The sequence below is a fragment of the Xenia sp. Carnegie-2017 genome, unplaced genomic scaffold (assembly GCF_021976095.1).
Source record: "Xenia sp. Carnegie-2017 unplaced genomic scaffold, XeniaSp_v1 HiC_scaffold_25, whole genome shotgun sequence".
Lineage (NCBI taxonomy): Eukaryota > Metazoa > Cnidaria > Anthozoa > Malacalcyonacea > Xeniidae > Xenia > Xenia sp. Carnegie-2017.
In genome coordinates, this window is record NW_025813488.1 from 1422619 (window position 1) to 1443033 (window position 20415).

At 36.2% G+C, this 20415-nt stretch overlaps 1 protein-coding gene and 1 non-coding gene across 2 annotated transcripts; both read left to right on the forward strand.

The window, feature by feature from the left end:
• Positions 1-305: 305 nt before the first annotated feature.
• On the forward strand, positions 306-19061 carry LOC124452379 (voltage-dependent calcium channel subunit alpha-2/delta-2-like). The gene is made up of 16 exons (XM_047002904.1): positions 306-839; positions 1472-1621; positions 1708-1860; positions 2665-2958; positions 4462-4593; positions 5232-5448; positions 6062-6321; positions 6983-7127; positions 8716-9078; positions 10285-10526; positions 11631-11786; positions 13834-14010; positions 15815-16009; positions 17258-17468; positions 17855-17990; positions 18680-19061. The coding sequence occupies exons 2-16, from the start codon at positions 1530-1532 to the stop codon at positions 19027-19029; spliced, it is 3123 nt and encodes a 1040-aa protein (XP_046858860.1). The 5' UTR covers positions 306-839; positions 1472-1529; the 3' UTR covers positions 19030-19061.
• On the forward strand, positions 9258-9329 carry Trnat-agu. Its single transcript has one exon. It is a non-coding gene; the product is annotated as a tRNA-Thr (tRNA).
• Positions 19062-20415: the final 1354 nt, after the last annotated feature.

The window sequence follows — 20415 nt, forward strand, 5'->3', positions numbered from 1 at the left end:
TTCTCATGGCAGATCAACATTATAGCAAGACCATCTGAAGAAATGAAAACCCGATATATAATGGATGTTATTTTTGGATGTGGAATCATTGAAGTATACCTTGTTTTTAGTTTCAAATTTTTTTCGAAGCTATAGCTCTCATTCTCATACTTGAACATAATCACATACCTAGAAGACCAAGGACTTCGGTGAGAAAGAAATTATCCGACAAAATATACTTCTGTAAACACCAGTGAACGGACATCCATTCGTGCGTTCTTATTGTTCAAAAACACAACGTTTGCACAGCAGCTGGAGTTCTTTGTGTAATTTTATATACTAATTTACAGATTTACTGTTCAACAATGCTCTCAAGTGTCAACGTGGTCTCAACTAGCTTTACATAAATCTTCATACGTAGGTGGAACTATCGTCGATATTTTTATTGTCATTGCTGTTTATTTAGGCATTTTTCAATAATATATTGTTAATGAAATCTTGTGAGATTCTGCAAATATAAATGCGAGGTTAATTTCAAGTGATTGCTCATGAAACTGGAGTGTACCATTACTATTATCGTGTGATTGCCTAGCAATAATGTTTACAAAGAGCTTTATATTGATAAATGTGTTCTGCATTGTGTCTACGAACCATTTAACAAAGGAAATAGTCCGAAATTGGGCGTCAACGATAGAAGAATACCTGATCGAGTTAGCCGAACAAGGATTAAGAACGAAAAATTGCAAACGTTGTACGACGAATCTACGTACGTAGAGGAACAAAGAAGTGGCTTGGCAACTGTAGAGGCTGTCAAGGAGAAACTGGGAGATTATTTCTCGAAAAAAGAACAAGCGGCTAAAGTAAGTGATCATCTCCATAAGTACTGACCACACGTGGTGTGTCGTGAGGCTTAGGTCCATCGTTGCTTCAATTAAAATTTAAGACTCTGGATTCTGGTTGGATCTTCTTTTCTACTTTGAAACTACTTGTCAAACTTTTCAACCTATTCGGGCTTCTTGCTTCTTGTTATTGAACAAAACTGTTGATTTTAACAAGCTAAAAACAATGTCAGTTTGTATTATTCAGAAAGGGGGTTTAAAACCTTTTTGTTTTATCACATGAAAAATTGTTTCAGAAGGTGTTTTATCACATGAAAGAATGGTTGCAAAGGTGTATTGTGACCAATGCCATTGTTTATTTTTTTTAACCTTTTATGAAGACATAAGAATTGCAGAGTTGCAGACAGGGTTTAATAAACACCAAGCAAGCATTTGTTGGTTATCGAAAGTCAAAGAAAATTTGTATAACATTGGAGAATATTGACTATTGAATAACTGTTATCAATAAATGTCAACTAACTTACAGATAATGTTGATTGATTCATCAACTGATTGATTCATTCATCCAGACCATTGACTCAAAATAGGAATTTAAAAGAATAATTGTGTTGTTATCATATTTTTAAAAGCTGTTTTTTGCATTTATTTTATAGACATTAGCATCAGAAACAGCAAGGCTTCTTAGTTCATTCAACCACACAACCTACGAAAATGCAACATCAGTTCAAGATTTGCCATCAGATATTTACTCTGATTCCGACCTGCAACAGTTCAACCCTGTTATTTCACCGAAAATATAACTTGTGAGTTGCTTTGACTTGATTACCATCCTTGTCATTGATGATTGATAATTTGATATGTTTTCTAAGATGTTTCTGTATATTCTTAGATTATTTAAGCAATCCATCAGTCTCCAACAGAGTGCAGTGAAGATCTCTGATCAGGCACCAAGAGATAATAAAGAAATTATTAACACCATTGCTTGGAGTGCCGGTCTTGATGATATATTTATTAAGAATTTGGGCAACGACTTAGATCTCAGGTTTAGAATATTTGCAATGAACTATCTCTTCTCCCACTTCCTCCTTCCTACTTCAACTTCTCCTTCCTTTCTGGTCTCACTTGTCCTAGCACTTTCACCCTCCTTCTCCCTTCTTTTCCCTCCTTTTCCTTTCTTCCTTCTTCTTTTCCATCCACTCATTTTATTCCATCCTTCTCCTCCATCCTCTCCCTTTTATCTCCCCCTACTTTTATTTTCACCTTAAGGTCTACTGCAACCTCTTCCTCTCACTCCCATTCCACTTACCTCCACGCACCTTCTTCTTGCTTCCACCTTTCCACCACCACCAGGGCGTCATTACACTGGGATAGTTAACTTTGGAAAATATCGGAAAATGGAAAAATAGAGTGATGCGATGTTTGAAATTTTGTAAATGATGATCGTCCAGGTTAATAAAGTCCTGAGAAGGACTGTTTTTGTTGTTGTTGACTGACGTTTCGACAACCTTAGCGGTAGTCACCTTCAGAGTCAAATGACCTTATTAACCTGAACGATCATCATTTACAAACATGTAACGGTACTCCCGGGTTCAAACCGTTTACTTTGTTTTAAATTTTCTTGAAAATAAAGAGCGCCACCAGTTTTCTTGGTAGAAAATTTGCCAAAGTATTAAAGAAAGTCGTTTTCCATGCGTGAAAGAAATTCTAACCTATTACCAAAACATTTCAAATTTTGATGACTGCATCTTTCACAAATGTCGATAACTTGCAACAAAACTTTGCTTTCCACTGCAGACATTGTTACTTGAAAAATTACAAACGATAACATTACTTGTTGATATTCTAGATGGCAATATTTTGGCTCCAACAATGGTTTGTATCGTATGTATCCGGGACGAGAATGGCAAACGAACTTCGTGGGTTTTTACGAGGATTACGATCCGCGGGTCAGACCGTGGTACATTGCGGCAACATCCGGGCAAAAAGATGTCATTATAGTCATCGACTGCAGTAGGTCGATGGCGGGAAAAAAGTTCTCGATGGCGAAGTCTATCGCAATCACAGTTTTGAATACCGTAACGAAACAAGACTATGTGAACGTGATCTGTGGCCAAGAACCGTATTATGATGCTGTTGGCAAGTGTGTGTTTATATATTCTTTTCCATGAAATGCTTCAAACTGTTTTCATTTACTGACGTTTCTGAAACGTCAAAACATCCAAAAACGTAGACTAGAGTCTGCTTTTGCATGTGGGATTGATAAGCTTTAACCGACCTTATCCATACTGCAGCTTTTTACTTGATGACATTTAGATTGATTGAACCGTACAGATTATAATTAAAACGACTTTTCCCTAAGCTAATGGCTTCATGTTTGATTAGATGAAATACCGCCCCTTGCCATTAACACAAAAATTTTAAACATTGAAGTTAAAGCAAAAGAGGAAACGTGATGTTTTTTTGAGACCTTCTTTGCATTGTTTCTTCGAAATACACGTGCCCTCTACCCAGTCCCCTTTTCCAGCATCAAAATGTCCGTTGCCTTGTCAAAATGACGTGCAATGTCAAAATGACGGTCTGATGTTTGGAACTCTGCTCGTGTTAAAAGAGTGGTTAAAAATACCCTAGCCTATGTGTCATAGTCCCCCAGCTAGGTGTGTGGTAAACGACGTTTATTGATAAGTAATTTGAAGTAATTTGTATTTGGCAGTCAATTTATCTAGAACAAAGTTATGTTTCACTTTCGATCTTTTTCAACTGTGGCGCGTTTTAAGTCTAATTATTGGTGATATTGGATTACATTTTCAAAATTCAAATACTCAAACGCAATTCATCATGTACCAACACTGTGTGATCCTAAATGTACCAACACTAAGTGATCCTAAATGTACCAACACTAAGTGATCCAACATGTACCATCACTAAGTGATTCAACATGTACCAACACTGAGTGATCCATCATGTACCAACACTAAGTGATCCAAGATGTACCAACACTAAGTGATCCTAAATGTACCAACACTAAGTGATCCAACATGTACCATCACTAAGTGATTCAACATGTACCAACACTGAGTGATCCATCATGTACCAACACTAAGTGATCCAACATGTACCATCACTAAGTGATTCATCATGTACCAACACTGAGTGATCCATCATGTACCAACACTAAGTGATCCAAGATGTACCAACACTAAGTGATCCATCATGTACCGATACTAAGTGATCCAACATGTACCAACACTAAGTGATCCAACATCTACCAACACTAAAAGATCCAACATGTACCAACAATCAGAGATCTAACTTGTACCAACATAAAATGATCCAACATGTACCAACGCTGAGTGATCCATCATGTACCAACACTAAGTGATCCAACATGTACCAACACTAAGAGATCCAACATGTACCAACACTCAGAGATCTAACTTGTACCAACATAGAATGATCCAACATGTACCAACACTCAGAGATCTAACTTGTACCAACATAGAATGATCCAAACATGTACCAAAACTTAACTTAATCCCATCAACTGTTTTGACTCAAGTACTATGTGTAAGACAATTTGACATCATAATTACACAAACAGTTTTATCAACGAAACTCGTGTTAATATACTGTTTATTTATCTCAGTTACATTAGCGATATAAGAACAAGAGCTTTGAGTTGTCAGCAAAATCGTCTTGTACCAGCCTCCACTTCACATCGTAAGGATCTCATTGCAAAAATTAAGGATTTACAGGCAAGAGGATCAACCAAACTGAGGTGGGCACTCAACTTTTATAGTGAAGGCATTCTAAATTGATAGGAGCTCGACTTAAAGTTTGGTTATTCAGTTCACGTCACTTTAAATTATCACCGCTAGAGTGGTTAAATTTTTAAGTGAACAAGCTTCCTACCTTTAGTTCAGTTCACGTCACTTTAAATTATCTCCACTAGAGTAGTTAAATTTTATAGTGAACAAGCTTCCTACCTTCAATTCAGTTCACGTCACTTTAAATTATTTCCACTAGAGTGTTTAAATTTTATAGTGAACAAGCTTCCTACCTTTAATTCAGTTCACTTCACTTTAAATTATTTCCACTAGAGTCGTTAAATTTTATAGTGAACAAGCTTCCTACCTTTAATTCAGTTCACGTCACTTTAAATTATCTCCACTAGAGTGGTTAAATTTTATAGTAAACAAGCTTGCTAACTTTAATCAAGTTCACGTGACTTTAAATTATCGCCACTAGAGTGGTTAAATTTTATAATGAACAAGCTTCCTAACTTTAATCAAGTTCACGTCACTTTAAATTGCCTCTGCTATAGTGGTTAAAGTGTATGGTGAACACAAGCTTACTAACTTTCTTAGAAACGAACTTCCTAACTTACTGAAATAAACTGGATTCTTATCATTCCAGCAACGCGTTCGAGAAGTCCTTCAAACTTCTTCATGGTAATACGGGTAGTGGTTGTCAGTCTTTAATCATTTTCATTACGGATGGCCAGGACACAGATGGCGATGAAGTTCGTTGTGATAAAGGACATTATGCAAAAAGTGACTACGTCCCTGGGAAGAAATGTCAATATGATTGGAACATCGTCTGGAATAAGGTCAAAACATGGAATAAAGAAGGGGTATGATGTTGTAAATAAAGTTCCTCATCAGTGAGAAGTTTTAGGCATGCTCTGTTATATTTCACTATATATTTTCTATAATGTAATGTGCGCACTGCTATTTTTTTCATTGTAGTTTGATTGTTATATTGTACTGTGGTTGTTATATTGTACTGTGACTGTTATATTGTACTGTGATTGTTATATTGTACTCTGGTTGTTATATTGTACTGTGATTGTTATATTGTACTGTGATTGTTATATTGTACTGTGACTGTTAAATTGTACTGTGATTGTTATATTGTACTGTGATTGTTATATTGTACTGTGATTGTTAAATTGTACTGTGATTGTTAAATTGTACTTTGATTGTTATATTGTACTTTGATTGTTATATTGTACTTTGATTGTTATATTGTACTGTGATTGTTAAATTGTACTATTACTGTTATATTGTACTGTGATTGTTATATTGTACTGTGATTGTTAAATTGTACTGTGACTGTTATATTGTACTTTGATTGTTATATTGTACTGTGATTGTTAAATTGTACTGTGACTGTTGTATTGTACTTTGATTGTTATATAGTACTGTGACTGTTATAAAATTTTTATGTTATTTCCATCACAACAGGACGTCAAAAGGACTCGTATATTTTCATATCTTGTTGTGGACGACGGTGAAGAATTTCCTGGCAAGCTTGCATGTGACAACCGCGGGTTCATGAAGAAGATTGTTGAAAGTACCAATCTCATTAGCCAGATGCAGGATTATTACGAATTTTTGTCAGCTAATACTCTGTCTTCCACACACATCACATGGAGTCCTCCCTATTTGGACGCACTAGGACTGGGACTAATGGTGACTGCTGCTATCCCCATAGTGACGAACAGGTGATATAAATTATATATAAGTATCTTGAGGTTAGCGTGAAGCTTTTGTCATGTGTAGTTAGAAGCATAGTATAGAGAATATACAGTAGGTCCACTTCGTGTGCAACTGGCTGCTGTATATTTAATTACATTGCTGGCTGCAGTTAGCCATTTCATTATTCCTACTAGTTAAAAAAACAATTGACTCGCTGCCACCATAGTAATCACATGCGTAATAAGATATGCAAGGTACAAAAAGTTCAATGGTGCGGCTCTACTGTATATTCACTAAACTGTGGTTATAATGCTTATCAAATTTTGTGGTACCTAACGTATAAGATCCCAAATTTAAGAACCGTGGGGTAAAATATCCGTTTCGTACATTCGGTATATAAGAAACTGTATCTAAGTAGGGGAGGGGAGTCGCGGAAGTTCGTGGGAAGTCTTGGAGAGGTCGTTGACGTAAGTGAGGGGGGGAGGCTGTTCGTGGAAGTTGGAGTCTTAGGTTCTATAAATGGTAATATTGTTTGTAAATATGTCTCAGTATCACGATATATAGATTGAAACTTCAGGTACGGTATCTACATCTGTGTCGATGATCGAAAGATTTAATATTATCCGAGGCATCTCTAAGATTATTATTGTCTTTCTGCATGTGGTGTTTCGTTCAACTTCATTTCAGGACAATCGGAGTGATAGGGATTGATGTGACACTTGATGAAATAGGGAACATTCTAACTGGTTACACATGGGGATCTGCTTACGCATTTCTCATTAATAATGATGGTGAAGCTATTTTCCATCCGTTACTACGAGCTACCACGCAGGTGGGTTATATGAATAGCGATGAAAGACTATCGAATTTATAACGTTTTAACACAATAAGTCTTTAATATCAAGTTTATGTGTGTAAAGACAAGCAGGGTCCTAGCTAGAACATTAATTGGGAGAAGGTGTTTATTCATATATTCAGTTGTGCCCGACTGACTTCTTTTTTATAGTGGTTTGTACAATATAAAAGTTACTAAGCCCTTAATAACCGAGCGGGAGGTCTTTACGGAGAAATATCGAACCGAAATTTTTTAGTACAAACCGAGCCCGTAGGGCGAGGATTGTACTGAAAGACAGAGGTCTGATATTTCTCAGTAAAGACCGAGAAAGCGAGGCTATTAAAAGGTTTATTATATGGCATTATTTGACCTGAAACGAAGCTTGCTTGCTTTCTTGTCCTTGCTGTTTTTTACCGGTTGGCTTTCACTCTTCTAGTTTTCGTCCATAAAAAATAAATCGTTTCAAATTGTATCGTCTGGATGGTTAAACTGCTTTCCGAGTTTTTTTCCTTCGACTCACATTCGTAAATAGTTTTTTCTTTTGTTTATTTTGCGTTTTGCTGTTTACCTTACGAGGTTTCTTTACATTTGACTGTAAAATTACGCGTTTTGGACCGTGGTCGAATACGGGAAATAATGGACCGACAAAAATGTTTCTGAGCCAATCACAACGCATCATTTTGCTGGAAGTGACGATTGCCATATAATAAAGTACAATTAACATATGGATGTAATAGGCAGGACATCTAGGTAAAAACATTGAGAGTTAGTGACAAATATTTTGAAGTTTTTCTTTTTTGAAAATACAAAGTCTTGATCATTCTGAACTTGAACCTTTTTGAACACACTCGAACTTAATCAGCTTTTAAACCTAATGGTTGTTAGTTGATAATGCGTTCTTGTCATTGTATGAAGTTAAAAATCAATGGACATTCTTGTTTACCAGCAATGCTTTTATCAAGGATTGCATAAACATATCTGGCTTGTGCATCTTTTAGTGGCGCCCAAAGTCTTCAAACGGCTTGTCTTTTATTGCTAGTCTTTACTTGAATGTTTTGTGAAAAATTTTTTACTTTCGAATTTTCTGCGACAATTTTGTTTGAGGTGTACTTAAGCTCAAACTTGACCAGTTTTCCTTCAACAGTTTCCTTCTCCCCTTGAGGCGTAACAAACTTGCTAATTGAGGGGGGGCAGAAATTCATGTATATATCTCCGTAGAAAATTTCGAAGGAACTTTATCCGGCAGAACTTGACTATATGAATATTGTTTCCCAACCCTCCATTTGTTGAGTTTGTTACGCATAAAAGCTAGTTGAGCCCGATGCTCAACCAAAAAATTTGTCGTGTGAAGCTTCAACCAAAAGCCAGTAAAGTATATATTTTTAACCTTTTCACTTCGTAAAAGTCGTCATTGAATATACTGTCAAATTAATTTAACAACACTAGCAAACACAACTGGGTCCATGCAAACTAGTCACCTCTCCATTCGAGAAGATAAACTTGCCAAGAAACGTGTGAAGAAAATATTGCTTGTTTATACAACTTTTTTTTAAATTTTACTTACATTGACTTATTTTTTATGCAGCTTGTTGATGATCCTATACTTGTGAACATCGGTGAACTCGAGCAGAAAGCTGGTACCCAGGAAGCAGAAGCCTTTCGCGAGATAACTGAAGAGATGAAGAAGGGTAATACTGGATCGCGAAGGATCGAACAAGCTGTGAGAGCAGTGCCCAAGGGAGATTTTCAAGATGGTCTTCAGTACATCAAGACACCCGTGACGTATTTTTATTCGGGAATACCAGACTCCAGTTATTCCTTTGCGTTCAGTTTTACGGACTCGGACCTCAAGTATAGACGCCCTGAACGTCCAAAGAGGTCACAAGCAGGCACTACAAGGAGCTTTTATGGATATATGCGGTCATATAATGATACATACGTACGGAAGGTGAGTTCATGTGGCGGGAATTTGCAACAATATCCTAGGATTAATATATTATATATATTCTCTGATGATGGCTTTGGAATGAAGTCGAAACACGGTGCCATCCAGTAAACTGTTATAGTGGCGAGAATCTCTCGTCCATACGCAGTTTTAAGAGATTTGACTCGTCTCCAATCCCTGTGGGCTTGGTAGCTCAACAGGTAGAGCGGCGGACTAGTATCCCGAAGGTGCGAGTTCAAATCTCGTCCAAGTCACATGTTTTTCGTGTGCATGTTAAAAAACCGTGTTAGGATTAATATATTATGTGTTTGGTTATATTTGCGTATTATAATAGTTCCCAACTATCAACGAAATGCGCGGCAATGCTATCTCACATGAGACAGTATATCATGTATAGAAATCATATTTTATTATACATGTCATTGGTGAAACCCACATGTGAAACAATCCAGTACTTTTGATTGATTTGATTTTGAAAGATTTTGATTGGTATAAAGATTTCGTGTTAGGCACGCGTGAATTTTGAAATCTCGCGACAGTATTGGAAAATCCGAATTTTAATGTTGCCAGTTTAGTAAAATCATAATGACAAGTCAATATAGGAAGCACTCGTAGAATAACGATGACTGTGATTTTATTGAGTACAATTCGAGGCAAGATAACAACAAAACAGTGATAACTAGAGAGTTATTGATGATACCATTGTTGGGCTACAGCTTTCTCGATATGATCACATACACACATATTAATCACATCTTGACTGCAAGTGATTGACAATAGTTTAACTATGGCGCTTAGTAATGAGATGAGTTTAAAACACCTACGACTCAAGTAAAATAAGGATGATTTTATCATCGCTCAACAGCCCTCCTCCGTCTTGTGTTTTGATGAGTATTGTGGCCAAGAACACGTACAGTCCTTTTTTTATTTACATTTAAAATTATTTTTACTTTATTTTACTTTATTTTTACTTTTGAATTCTTGTACTTCATTTTTAATTTTTTTCAAAACTAAAAATGAAAACCAAAATAAAATTAAAATGCAATGGCCCGGAACGCCAAGACCACAATGATTAGCGACTTTCAACCGTTGGCGTATTATTGATTACTATTCAACATGGCACATATATGGCAGATAACATTGACCTCGTTCTGAATAATTCTTGATATCATGCTCAACCTCATCCAACAATTGCTGATTATTTTTTAGCAACTCGGTCCACTGTTTGATATTTTGAACTTGGAATACGACGTCGAAGATTATCCCGAACTATACATCTCACGTAATCATTCGTCCGTGTTTATCGCAGCCAGAGCTTATTGTGATCCTAACAAGTACCTTTTTGACGACAATTCACCCCAACTTACCGTTGATATCCATAAACTTATCAATGATCTGGCGAACCTCGGTGAATGCAATACTGGCAGTACATTGATACCCGGAAGTGTAAGGTAGTTAGACCTAAGTTTAGACTGTTTTCATTTGTTTTCACTAAAAAGTGAATGTCAACCGTCATGCATTGCGAGCTTAGTTTATTTTCATATCAGAGTCTAAAGGCCCGTTCACACGATCCGATTTTGTCGGGTCCTAAAAAACAGATCGTGTGAACACATATAAAGTGAGCCTCCGACAGTCGGATCTGTCAGTCTAAAAATCGGATGGAAATAGAACTTGCTCTATTTTCATCCGACCAGATCAAAGGAAGCCGACTTATCAAATTAGATTGATTTGAAAAGACTTAGAAACAAGAATAAAAATGCAAACAATATATCGATAAATGTATTGGATAACACAAATGTCTGTTTCACGACTATAGTTATCCAAACGAATATAAATATCAACAAAATTATGGACAGTCTGAAAGAGCAACCAAAAGTCGGAAACGAAGCAATCGGGTACGACCAATTGGATCGTGTGAACGGTCCTTTCGTGTATCTTTGTGATTTGAAGAAGTTAGGGAAATTGTTTTCATAGCATTTTTGCTATCAAAAAAGCACGTGACTTCCTTTGCTACACAAGCAAAGTTATGGTAACGAAACAAATGTCCTGCAAGTAATCCCACTTCGAAACGTAATGGAGAGTTTCCCTTCAGAATTAATTTCGAAATATGATTATTTCTGAATTGCGGCTGGGAGGATATAATGTTTAGGAAATACAGCCATTAGAAATATTTTTCAAAAATTGTAATTGTGTCCGTATATTTGACGTTAGTACAGTACTGTAGCCAGCTCAATAGTTACGGGGGGGGGCTAATATTGCATGCATGTACATTCTGTAAAAAACAACTGATTTCAAAGGAACTGAAAAGGCAAAAAATTCACGTGTGAATATCCCCCCCCCAAATTATTGAGTTGGCCACGGCACTGTTTCAAAGCAAGTGGCAGTTTATTCATGGTTACTGCAATAAAAACTGTCCATTGTGAGGTGAGGATTTGAGAAATGCTAACACAGCTATAGACCAATCACCGCACGTGTTTTATCGTATTTATTTCATAAAGCTTAATGATAGGTGGAGGTTGAAATTAATATTCCATTGTCGATACTGTATTTTTCAGAGCTGATGTAGTCATAACGGCTCCTATTGAATCAGCATGGAAGGCAAGGAATGAGACGTTTTTAAAGGACGTCCGCTGGACATACGTAGCGACTACTCGTGGTGCTTTTCGCAGCTATCCCGGACATAGGACGCCTAAGAATTTTGATCCAAGAAGGTACATTTTGTTTGAAGTGGCTTAGCCAGCTCTCATGTTTTTGTCCTGCCGTGTAAATTTCATATCATTATCTTTATTAAGTTTTTTTAAAATCTATTGTTTTTGCATTGAGTGAACACAGCAAATATTACCCAACAGGACCAAATTTGCTTGTTGGCTACGCCAGTGTCTGTTTGCAATATGTTGAAACAGAGAAATGAACTTTTACGTTAGCTAACTGTACTAGGGTACCACTCAAACGAATACAAATCGTGATTTTCTACCAAAACAATTAAATCAGGAGTTCGATACTTCCATGAAATGATAGTTGATGAGGGCGACGAATCATAATGGTAGTCATAAAGAAAAAAATCGTTATTGTTTTACACAGTTTTATTATGCATTTGTTATTGTTGACATTGTTTATATTGAAAACGGAGCATGTTTACTTATTTATTTGAATTTTGCTTTTTTCATCTTTAGATGTCTTTACGTTGTATTTACTGGCAACTTTAGTCTTCTCTAAAATTACTTTCTGAAAAAAAAATCAAGTCTATTGTCAGAAACTCGAGTAAAACGCGAGACGGCATGCATGGTCGGGAGCCATGTTTTTTTATTCTTTGCAGCCTTCGCTATACTCGCTATCTTTAGCAAATCAGATAGCGAATAGCGTAGCCAATCAAATGTAATCAGGTTTATCAACTTAAACGACATGTAACATGTTTGTACATGTAGTTTGTCAAGGTTAGTGGAGTCCTCAGAAGGACTGTTGGTGTTGATGTTGACTGACGTTTCGACAACCTTAGCGGTAGTCATCTTCAGAGTGGTCGGCTCCTGTTTATCGCCAAGGCTATCTTGACGTCAGTGAATATCACTACAAACAGTGTTTCTCGTGACTTCACGAACATGCACGATCTACATCTACAAACATGCGAAAAAACTGCGTATTGTTATTATCTAACAGATTGACATTATAATAAAAATTAGTGAATTAGGAAATCTGTGATTTAGTACCCCGGTCTTTTGGGGTTGGAAGTGGGAGTTTGTTCTTGTAAACTGAGTCTTGCCAAACAGTTTGCTTTGTCGGGGATATTTTAAATAATTGACGTGAAAACGATCAAACAAGATGATGCGCGTTTACAACATGTAACGATACTCTGGCTCAAACCTAAAATTGGGTGGTATTTTTATCAATTTTGCTGTCATGTCAACCACGGGAAGTTCAACTACATATTTCGTTTCCACCAATGGTTTTTGCAATGTTGAGCAGTGATTGACTTGACATTGCTTTCAAATTGTGAATTTTTTTTTTACGCCCTGTACACAGAATAATGATTATACAGAAGCGTCACTCTGGTGTTCAACCCGTCCTCGCGTCGGCCATTATTCCAGCCAGTTGATCAGAGTTTGTCACTGGTTTCCAACCATAAAAATTACATGACGTCAATACTTAATAATGAATTCGAGAATATTTTGACTTAAGAAATGACTTCGGATCATTTTAAAGGTTGGGAACAAGTCAAAAACCCAAATCAACTGGCTGGAATAATGACGGCCACCATGCGCAGCGCGACATGCGCGAGGACAAAATCAACTAAGGTTCCGACACGAGTGAACCTTCTGTATATTCTTATTCTGTGCCCTGTATATGACAAGAAATTTACTACTGCTAAGAATGGTTTCTAGTTTCTGTGCTGTTTATTATGGCTCAGAGTAAAAATAAAATCATTTAAATGATTTGTATGTGCCAGTAGCGGATACAGCGTTCGTCAAAAATAAATTATACAGCTCATCGAATTTAAATTCAAAGTAGCTACTTTCAAAAAAACACTATTGGTTTTGAATTTCAAAAGAATATAATGTTACCAATACACTTGCCTCTAAGGTGCTTAGAAATGTAAATACATGCCATAATGTGCTACAGTAATTTATTTTGACGTAATATCTCAGACCCGCCAACGGTATGTACAAATTTCAAGCCATCCAATGCTTGATGAGAAGTTTAGAACGCGTGTTGTATGAAATGCTAGTAAAGAAAAGATAGTACTTCAAATTTTCTTCGTTTAAGACGTCCTTGGTACCATCGAACTATCGTGAACCCGTCGAAAATCTCCGTCTCGAATGCCTACATGGATTTAAATGGCATTGGAAAAGTGATTACAATGTCACAAGCAGTCTTTGAAAGCATCGACCCTCATTCGGACTGCACAGGAGTGATTAAACATGGCGGATGTCATTGTAACAGGTGAGCAGTTTACCTCTTCGCATCTTCAAAGAAAAGAAGCGCACATGACCAAGCGTTATGTGCAAGAAACCCTTGCCCGAAAACTGTGAAAACGAAGTATTTGTTGAATTCATGGCGAGTAATTATATGGGGGACTGGTTAGATAGTTATTACGAATGTTGAAAAATATTTGTACTGAATTCAAAAATCTTTTGCACGTCCCTCTGTTTAACCTGACAGTTTGAAGATTTGATAAAAACGGACGCTTAGCTTTGCTAGTCAAAAAACCAAAAAATTTATATTTTCAGCTAACTTTGTTTGAATCATGAAAGAGTTAGGAAAACTTTGCCTTCTGTTTTGATCGTATCTATATTTAGTCACATATTTTACTTGATATACAGTGGGCGAATAGTGCTATACGCTGGATGACAATATTTTTTAACACTTTGAAAATCTCGGAAAATATATAACATCCAAAAAGGGAGAAAATCAATAATTTGAACTGGACAATCAACGAAATGTAGTATTTGTTTTAGAATAACGAAATTTCGCTATTTTGAAGAAAATATACCACTTTTTCCACAAGTTTAAAAAAATACTCAACAAATAGATAACATTTAACCGTTGTCTATACAGTTATAGATACACAGATATGACGTCAATTGTGATAAAAACTTAAAAAGTGGCCACGAGCCACAGGGGCGATATAAAATCAAAAAAATTCCCAATTTAAACCGTCAAACAGTTTGTTTTCTTTGTCTCCCAACAGTTGGAACATTGAAAAGTCTTGATTTTACAAATATCATGCTTACGTGATCTATTGGATTGAAGAAATATTATTGGCTAGCTTAATCACGTGATAAAATGTGATTGGCTAACAAAATAAACAAGCAATGGCTGATCAATTTTGTTGAAGTTTTGTTATCGAAGACGAAGTACAAATTAATTTTTGAAAACCGGGTTTTTTCTTTTCTTTTTGCTCAAATACGTTAACTGCCTCAACTAGGTCTTTGTGAATATCTTTATTTTCTCATTCAGGAGGTATTGCGATAAATTTTGAAATAAATCCGCTATTTGTTTCTTTTTATAAACATGAAATTTTCTGTGACGTCAATTCCGTGTGTATGTCCTCTTATAGATCATAGCTCTCAACCAATGAAATTGCCCAAATTCGTCTGGTTATTATATAATATGCAATAGATAACGCTATCCAGGCTTCGTGTGACCTGCCCCAGCTGTACAAATTTTAGATCAATACCATAATCATTTCTTTAGTAATTTTGTTGTTTTCACAATGTGTGAACTCATAATATCCTTGAATGTTCTTTAATATCCTTGAATGTCCTTGAATTTAAATTGAAAAGTTCAATGCCTTGCGAATACTTAAATTCGTTAAGATGTGCTTGAAAGTGCTTGAATTCAATTTTTTGATAGAATATTTTTTAACATGCCGTTGCACTATGTTTGTTTTAAAAGTGCAGTTGAAACTGTATGTTGCACAAAAAAATAACTTGTTTGCTAAAGGGTTGATGACAAAACTTTGAAGTAACCTAGCTAAAAATATGGCGGCTTTCGATTGATGCTCTTTTGTTTTTGTTTTGATGTTTTTTAACGATTTCCTACTTTAGTTATGCTTTGTGTGCAATTCAAGGTCTTTCTTGCATTTAAATTTTTTAAAAATATGTCTTGGAAAGTACTTGAAAAGTGCTTGAATTTAATTATTTTGGCAATATACGAGCCCAGAAATAATCGGGCTGTCTTTTTGCCGCCTGCATGAAGGTTGTGTTTTCCATTGTATATTTGTCTGTTATTTATTTATGATCAGTCACCGTGATTGCTTGTCCCGATATTGTCTGAAGAAACGATGTACTGGAGACAGAGTCGAAGCTGTTGTTGCACTTGATATTAAGTATCCAGACTTTCATCAAAGTATTTATGAGCGGTTAAAAGCCACCGGGGACAAGAAGACGTGCGGGAATAAGTACCCCTGTCCTGACGGCATTCATACGTGTGAAACAAGGTAAAATCGCTTACATCAGTAGTGTAATGTATAACACCCCCTTTTATTAGAAAACAAAGAATAAGAATTTTATGAGAGGGTGTTTTCCATTTTGGTTGAGAAGCGGGAGATTTCGTTAATAAGTAAGAATGTGGCATGCCAGACTGCGTAAATAACTATTAGCCTGTTGAACGAGTGGTGGAATGTTGTTTAAATAACTCTTTGATAGTTATTCATAAAAAAACAATAAAATGCATTCACGTATTGGTCTATAGCTGAGTTTACATTTCCTGTGCAAACCAGGCTGAGCTAAACTAATTAAATCAATGAATTAATCAAAGAGAAATTAAGAATTATCATGAATACATTTTAAAAAATGAAAACATTTGTTTTAAAATAGTCTGTTACACACTATTGTTATTTCATAAAAGAAATAAAAGATGTTTTTCGTGTTTGCACCGGCTTTTGCAAACCTTGGAGACGCGTATGATGAGAAATGGTTGAAACTCTCTAAGGTTTCCTCGGTTTGCATAAGCCTGTGCAAACACAGTAAACGTTTTTTATTTCTTAATTTGTAACTGTTTGGTAGCTTGTTGATAAATATTTAACCGCATGTTGAGTGGTTCTTGATGACTGTTTTATTACTTTCATAGTGGGTTGATGACTGTTTTAAATAAAACAAAATAAAACCATTGATTGTTCTGATGTCTTTGGAATAAAGACAAAATATTGCCTACTCTGTGTCTAAACTCTAGCATTATCTTGAATATCAAGAAAACAAGATATCTGTATTTGGAATTCATTACTCGTTCTCTGGAGGGGCACGATCAGAGGTTTCGGCTTGTGGTGTCGAGAAATCGACTTTGTTGACCCAGAATGCATTGCCCTTTTACAATGTGGCGACTGCAAGGAGTGACAAATATAATTCTTCGAAAATACATAGATTGAAGCAATCCTTTAACAAGCAAAACAAAGGATGACGCTTATATACGCACAAAAGACAAAGCTACGCTACAACATATGGCATACTTTTAAATTCCTTTATAAAAGCAAGAAATATCATCGATATTTTGACTTTGTTGTTTACAAAATGCTATAGCTTCCTTTACTTGAGAGATTATAGTACTGCAATCACCGGTGCACGATTGTGCGCCTGAGCAGACGTCTTGTTTTATTTAAAATTGTCTGCATGACTGTTTTATAGATGGCTCATAGCAATTTGAAGACTGGCGAATGATTGGTTGATAACTTTTGTTTTCTTCGCTTTAGATGTTATCTTGTCGATAACGCTGCGAACCTCGTCACAGATCCCGACTTTCTTCACGCGAACATCACGGATGAACGAGAATACGAGAGAGTTTCCCTGGGAAGGAAAGAAGGCGACATCATGAAACAACTGATCCACGATCACAAAGTCTTTAAAAGAACACGACGTTCGGATTATCAAGGCATCTGCAGTGTGTCGCCGTATTTTCCAAAGGTATTCTCTCATGCCTCCCCCCTCTAACATGCTGGTTATACCCTACTTTTTGTACTAGCACAGGGGGTCAATTGTTCATTACAGTGCACAAGCAGTCAAAAAGAACTGTACACCGGCATGCAAATAGTTCAATGGCCATATAATGCCAAAATGTTCGAAAACAATCGCGCAAAAATGACAATAGTATATTTAATAACTGATGGGTTTTTCTCTTTTTTGAATTACTATGATTGTATATATTATAGTTTACTGCTGTAAGTAGGAATCTATGGGATTGGGTTCTGAACCATTGGAATTATTGTTGATTTGATGACCGTTGTTCTCAGTTTTTCCTCCCTATATCATAAAACACGTTTTTCCCTTCTTTTTCTACGGCATTCGTCTAGGTGACGTTAAAAGGTATCATTCAGACCCCGGAGGAAGAGGACGAGTACTATCGGAACAAAGGTCCCATCCCACCGTTTCAAAATGAGTACGGCTGCATACAGGACGTTGTTGGCTACAACGCGCTTCCATTTGAAGGTAGGAATTTTTGATTTCATACATGTATTCTGAGTTCCCATAGATGCAAGAAGAGGCGTAGCCAGCCCGCAAATTTCATGTCAATGGCATTATTTATTTTAATAGCAATGTGTTGTTCTTATAATGAGCGAATCCAAAATATTAACATGACATGGCTAAATTAACGTGCTGGCTAAGCCACTGTATTCAAGTATTTAATGTAGGAAAGAACTGGGTAATATTTCAATTTTAGGTATCTTTTCATTAAAGAAATAGAGAAATAGAGCTATTGAAACACGCAGGGAAATTTGGAAGAAACGAGAAATTGCGTGGTAAGCGAGTGCACGAAGTGCGAGTGTTTCCAAGCAAGTTCGAGTTTCTCCCAAACTTTCACAACTATTTTTATAACTCAATTAAAACACGTAAATATGTTTTTATTTCGTTTATAAAATAGCCTTTTAAAAACAATATTTAATAGATAAATTTATTGATTTGAATGACATATTATTTGTATTTTTACGTTTTAAATCTCCCGCACAAACCATGCAATCTGCAAGACATTTGCGAGACTAAAATTTACCGTGTTTCGTTAAAGTTGTGCCGAGCGTTCAACCAATCCTGTGTTTTTAAACATTGGCCTTCGCTCGTAATTCGTGGGATTACTTCGAAAATTTTGACAAGAAACATAAAACAATATTCCTCGTTTTTAGATGGGAAAGTTTTTGCGGGCAGTTCTTTTGGGCCTTGCACAACTGGCAATTACTTCTTCACAGCTTTGCCAAAGACCAATCTTTATCTTCTTGTGATTGAAGATTGGACCCGCTTTCGACAATCTTACTTCTACAACTTCAATTGCCGCATCAGTAATCGCGTATTTGATGCCGGCGCTTATCGTATTGTCAACGGCACATGCAAGCACATCGAAGTTAGGTCTCCAAAGGATGGATTGTGTCCTACATTGCGTAATATTCACCTCAAATGCTCTTACAATCAAAGTAAAACGCTTTCTCCAGTGACATTTTTGATCTTGTTAACAGTCCTTTTACTAATATGGCGATAATTTAGCGTCATTAAAAAGATGGCTCCGAGCAATGCATTGTGTTTCATTCTGCAAAATTCTTCCCGCCGCCATCGTAAACTCGCTTTGACTTCTTCATATGGATTTCTCCCGATGATTTAGAACCCAATCCCTTAGATCTTGAAAGGTGGCAAAAAGCAAAAGTCAAAATGAAAAATAAGTTAAAAGGAAGTTTAAAAACCAATCCTATCGAAAATTTTATCAATCAATCCTGGACTATCAACTTTGCAACTGTATATCAACTCGAGAAAAACAGGTTTTAGTCGTAAATATGGTCATTTTTGTCACCAGTCAAGATGGCGGCTTGCCTCACTTGTAAATATAGAATTTCGGAGTCGGAACGCACTTTTTCGTTACGAAATTCATCAATGCATTTCATAACATTACGTATATGTACAACAATTTTAATCATTTATTTTTAGCTATCAGGAATTATGGGATTGCTCATAAATTTATTTTCAAATACGATCCAATACTTTGTATGTGATCAAGACTTCGTATGTGATCATTGGATTTTCCTAATTCTCTCGTTAAGCGTTGTAAAATCTAATATGTATTGTTTATATGGAAAAGTATTTTCGTATTTTGACAACCGTGCATACCTTCCTAAAACACAAAATTTTTCCCTTCATGAACACTTTAATAACTTATAGTTATAGTTTAAGAATGTGAATTCAAGGTATTGAAGTTTTTGCTATGTTGATTCGATTTACGAAACAAGTGACGTTCTATTGCGCAATGAGTCGTCGTAAAGTTTCATGTTTTGTTGAAATAATTATGCAGCATTTTCTATGTTAAACATCGTGGAAAGCTTTGGAAGAACTCGAGAGCAGATCACCGTGTAAGGCCGAGGCCCAGGGTCAAGGACCTGTTTACACCTGCTCCCGGATCTCACAAACGCCTCCGGGTTTGGCAAAGGCATCAAACGAAAAAAATTTCGCTTTGTTTCGCAGACACTTCATTTAACTTTTTTGTTCTTGTCAAACTTTAACAACAAGCATATGCGCTTTTAGCACTTTACCAAATTATTAAGCCGTGACATTAAGATATTTTATAATGTATGTTCTCGCACGGCATCACAACTGCAAAGATATGTGTTCTGTCTTTTTATGGCTGATCCTTTTACCAGAAACGTGCATCTCTTCTCATAAACATAAGGATCAGCGGACTGGCGAGGCAATTTCCGTACAATAAACACGATGTAAAAAAATACAACGCGTAGTTGTACTTGAAATTCATCAGTACGCCTGTTTCGACCAGCAAGGCGAACAATGGAAACGGTAGAACACACAAAACGTAGACCAAGATGAGAACAGCTATCAAATTAGACAACGCAAGAGCTTGTTCGGATAATAAATCGTTCCTTAT

What these genes read in the sequence shown, in the direction of transcription:
- LOC124452379 (XM_047002904.1), top strand. Translation starts at nt 1,530, where the DNA reads ATGCAACATCAGTTCAAGATTTGCCATCAGATATTTACTCTGATTCCG. An exon ending in TTTCACCGAAAATATAACTT is followed by an intron (nt 1,622 to 1,707) that starts GTGAGTTGCTTT and finishes GTATATTCTTAG; the next exon opens with ATTATTTAAGCAATCCATCA. An exon ending in ATTCATACGTGTGAAACAAG is followed by an intron (nt 16,010 to 17,257) that starts GTAAAATCGCTT and finishes TCTTCGCTTTAG; the next exon opens with ATGTTATCTTGTCGATAACG.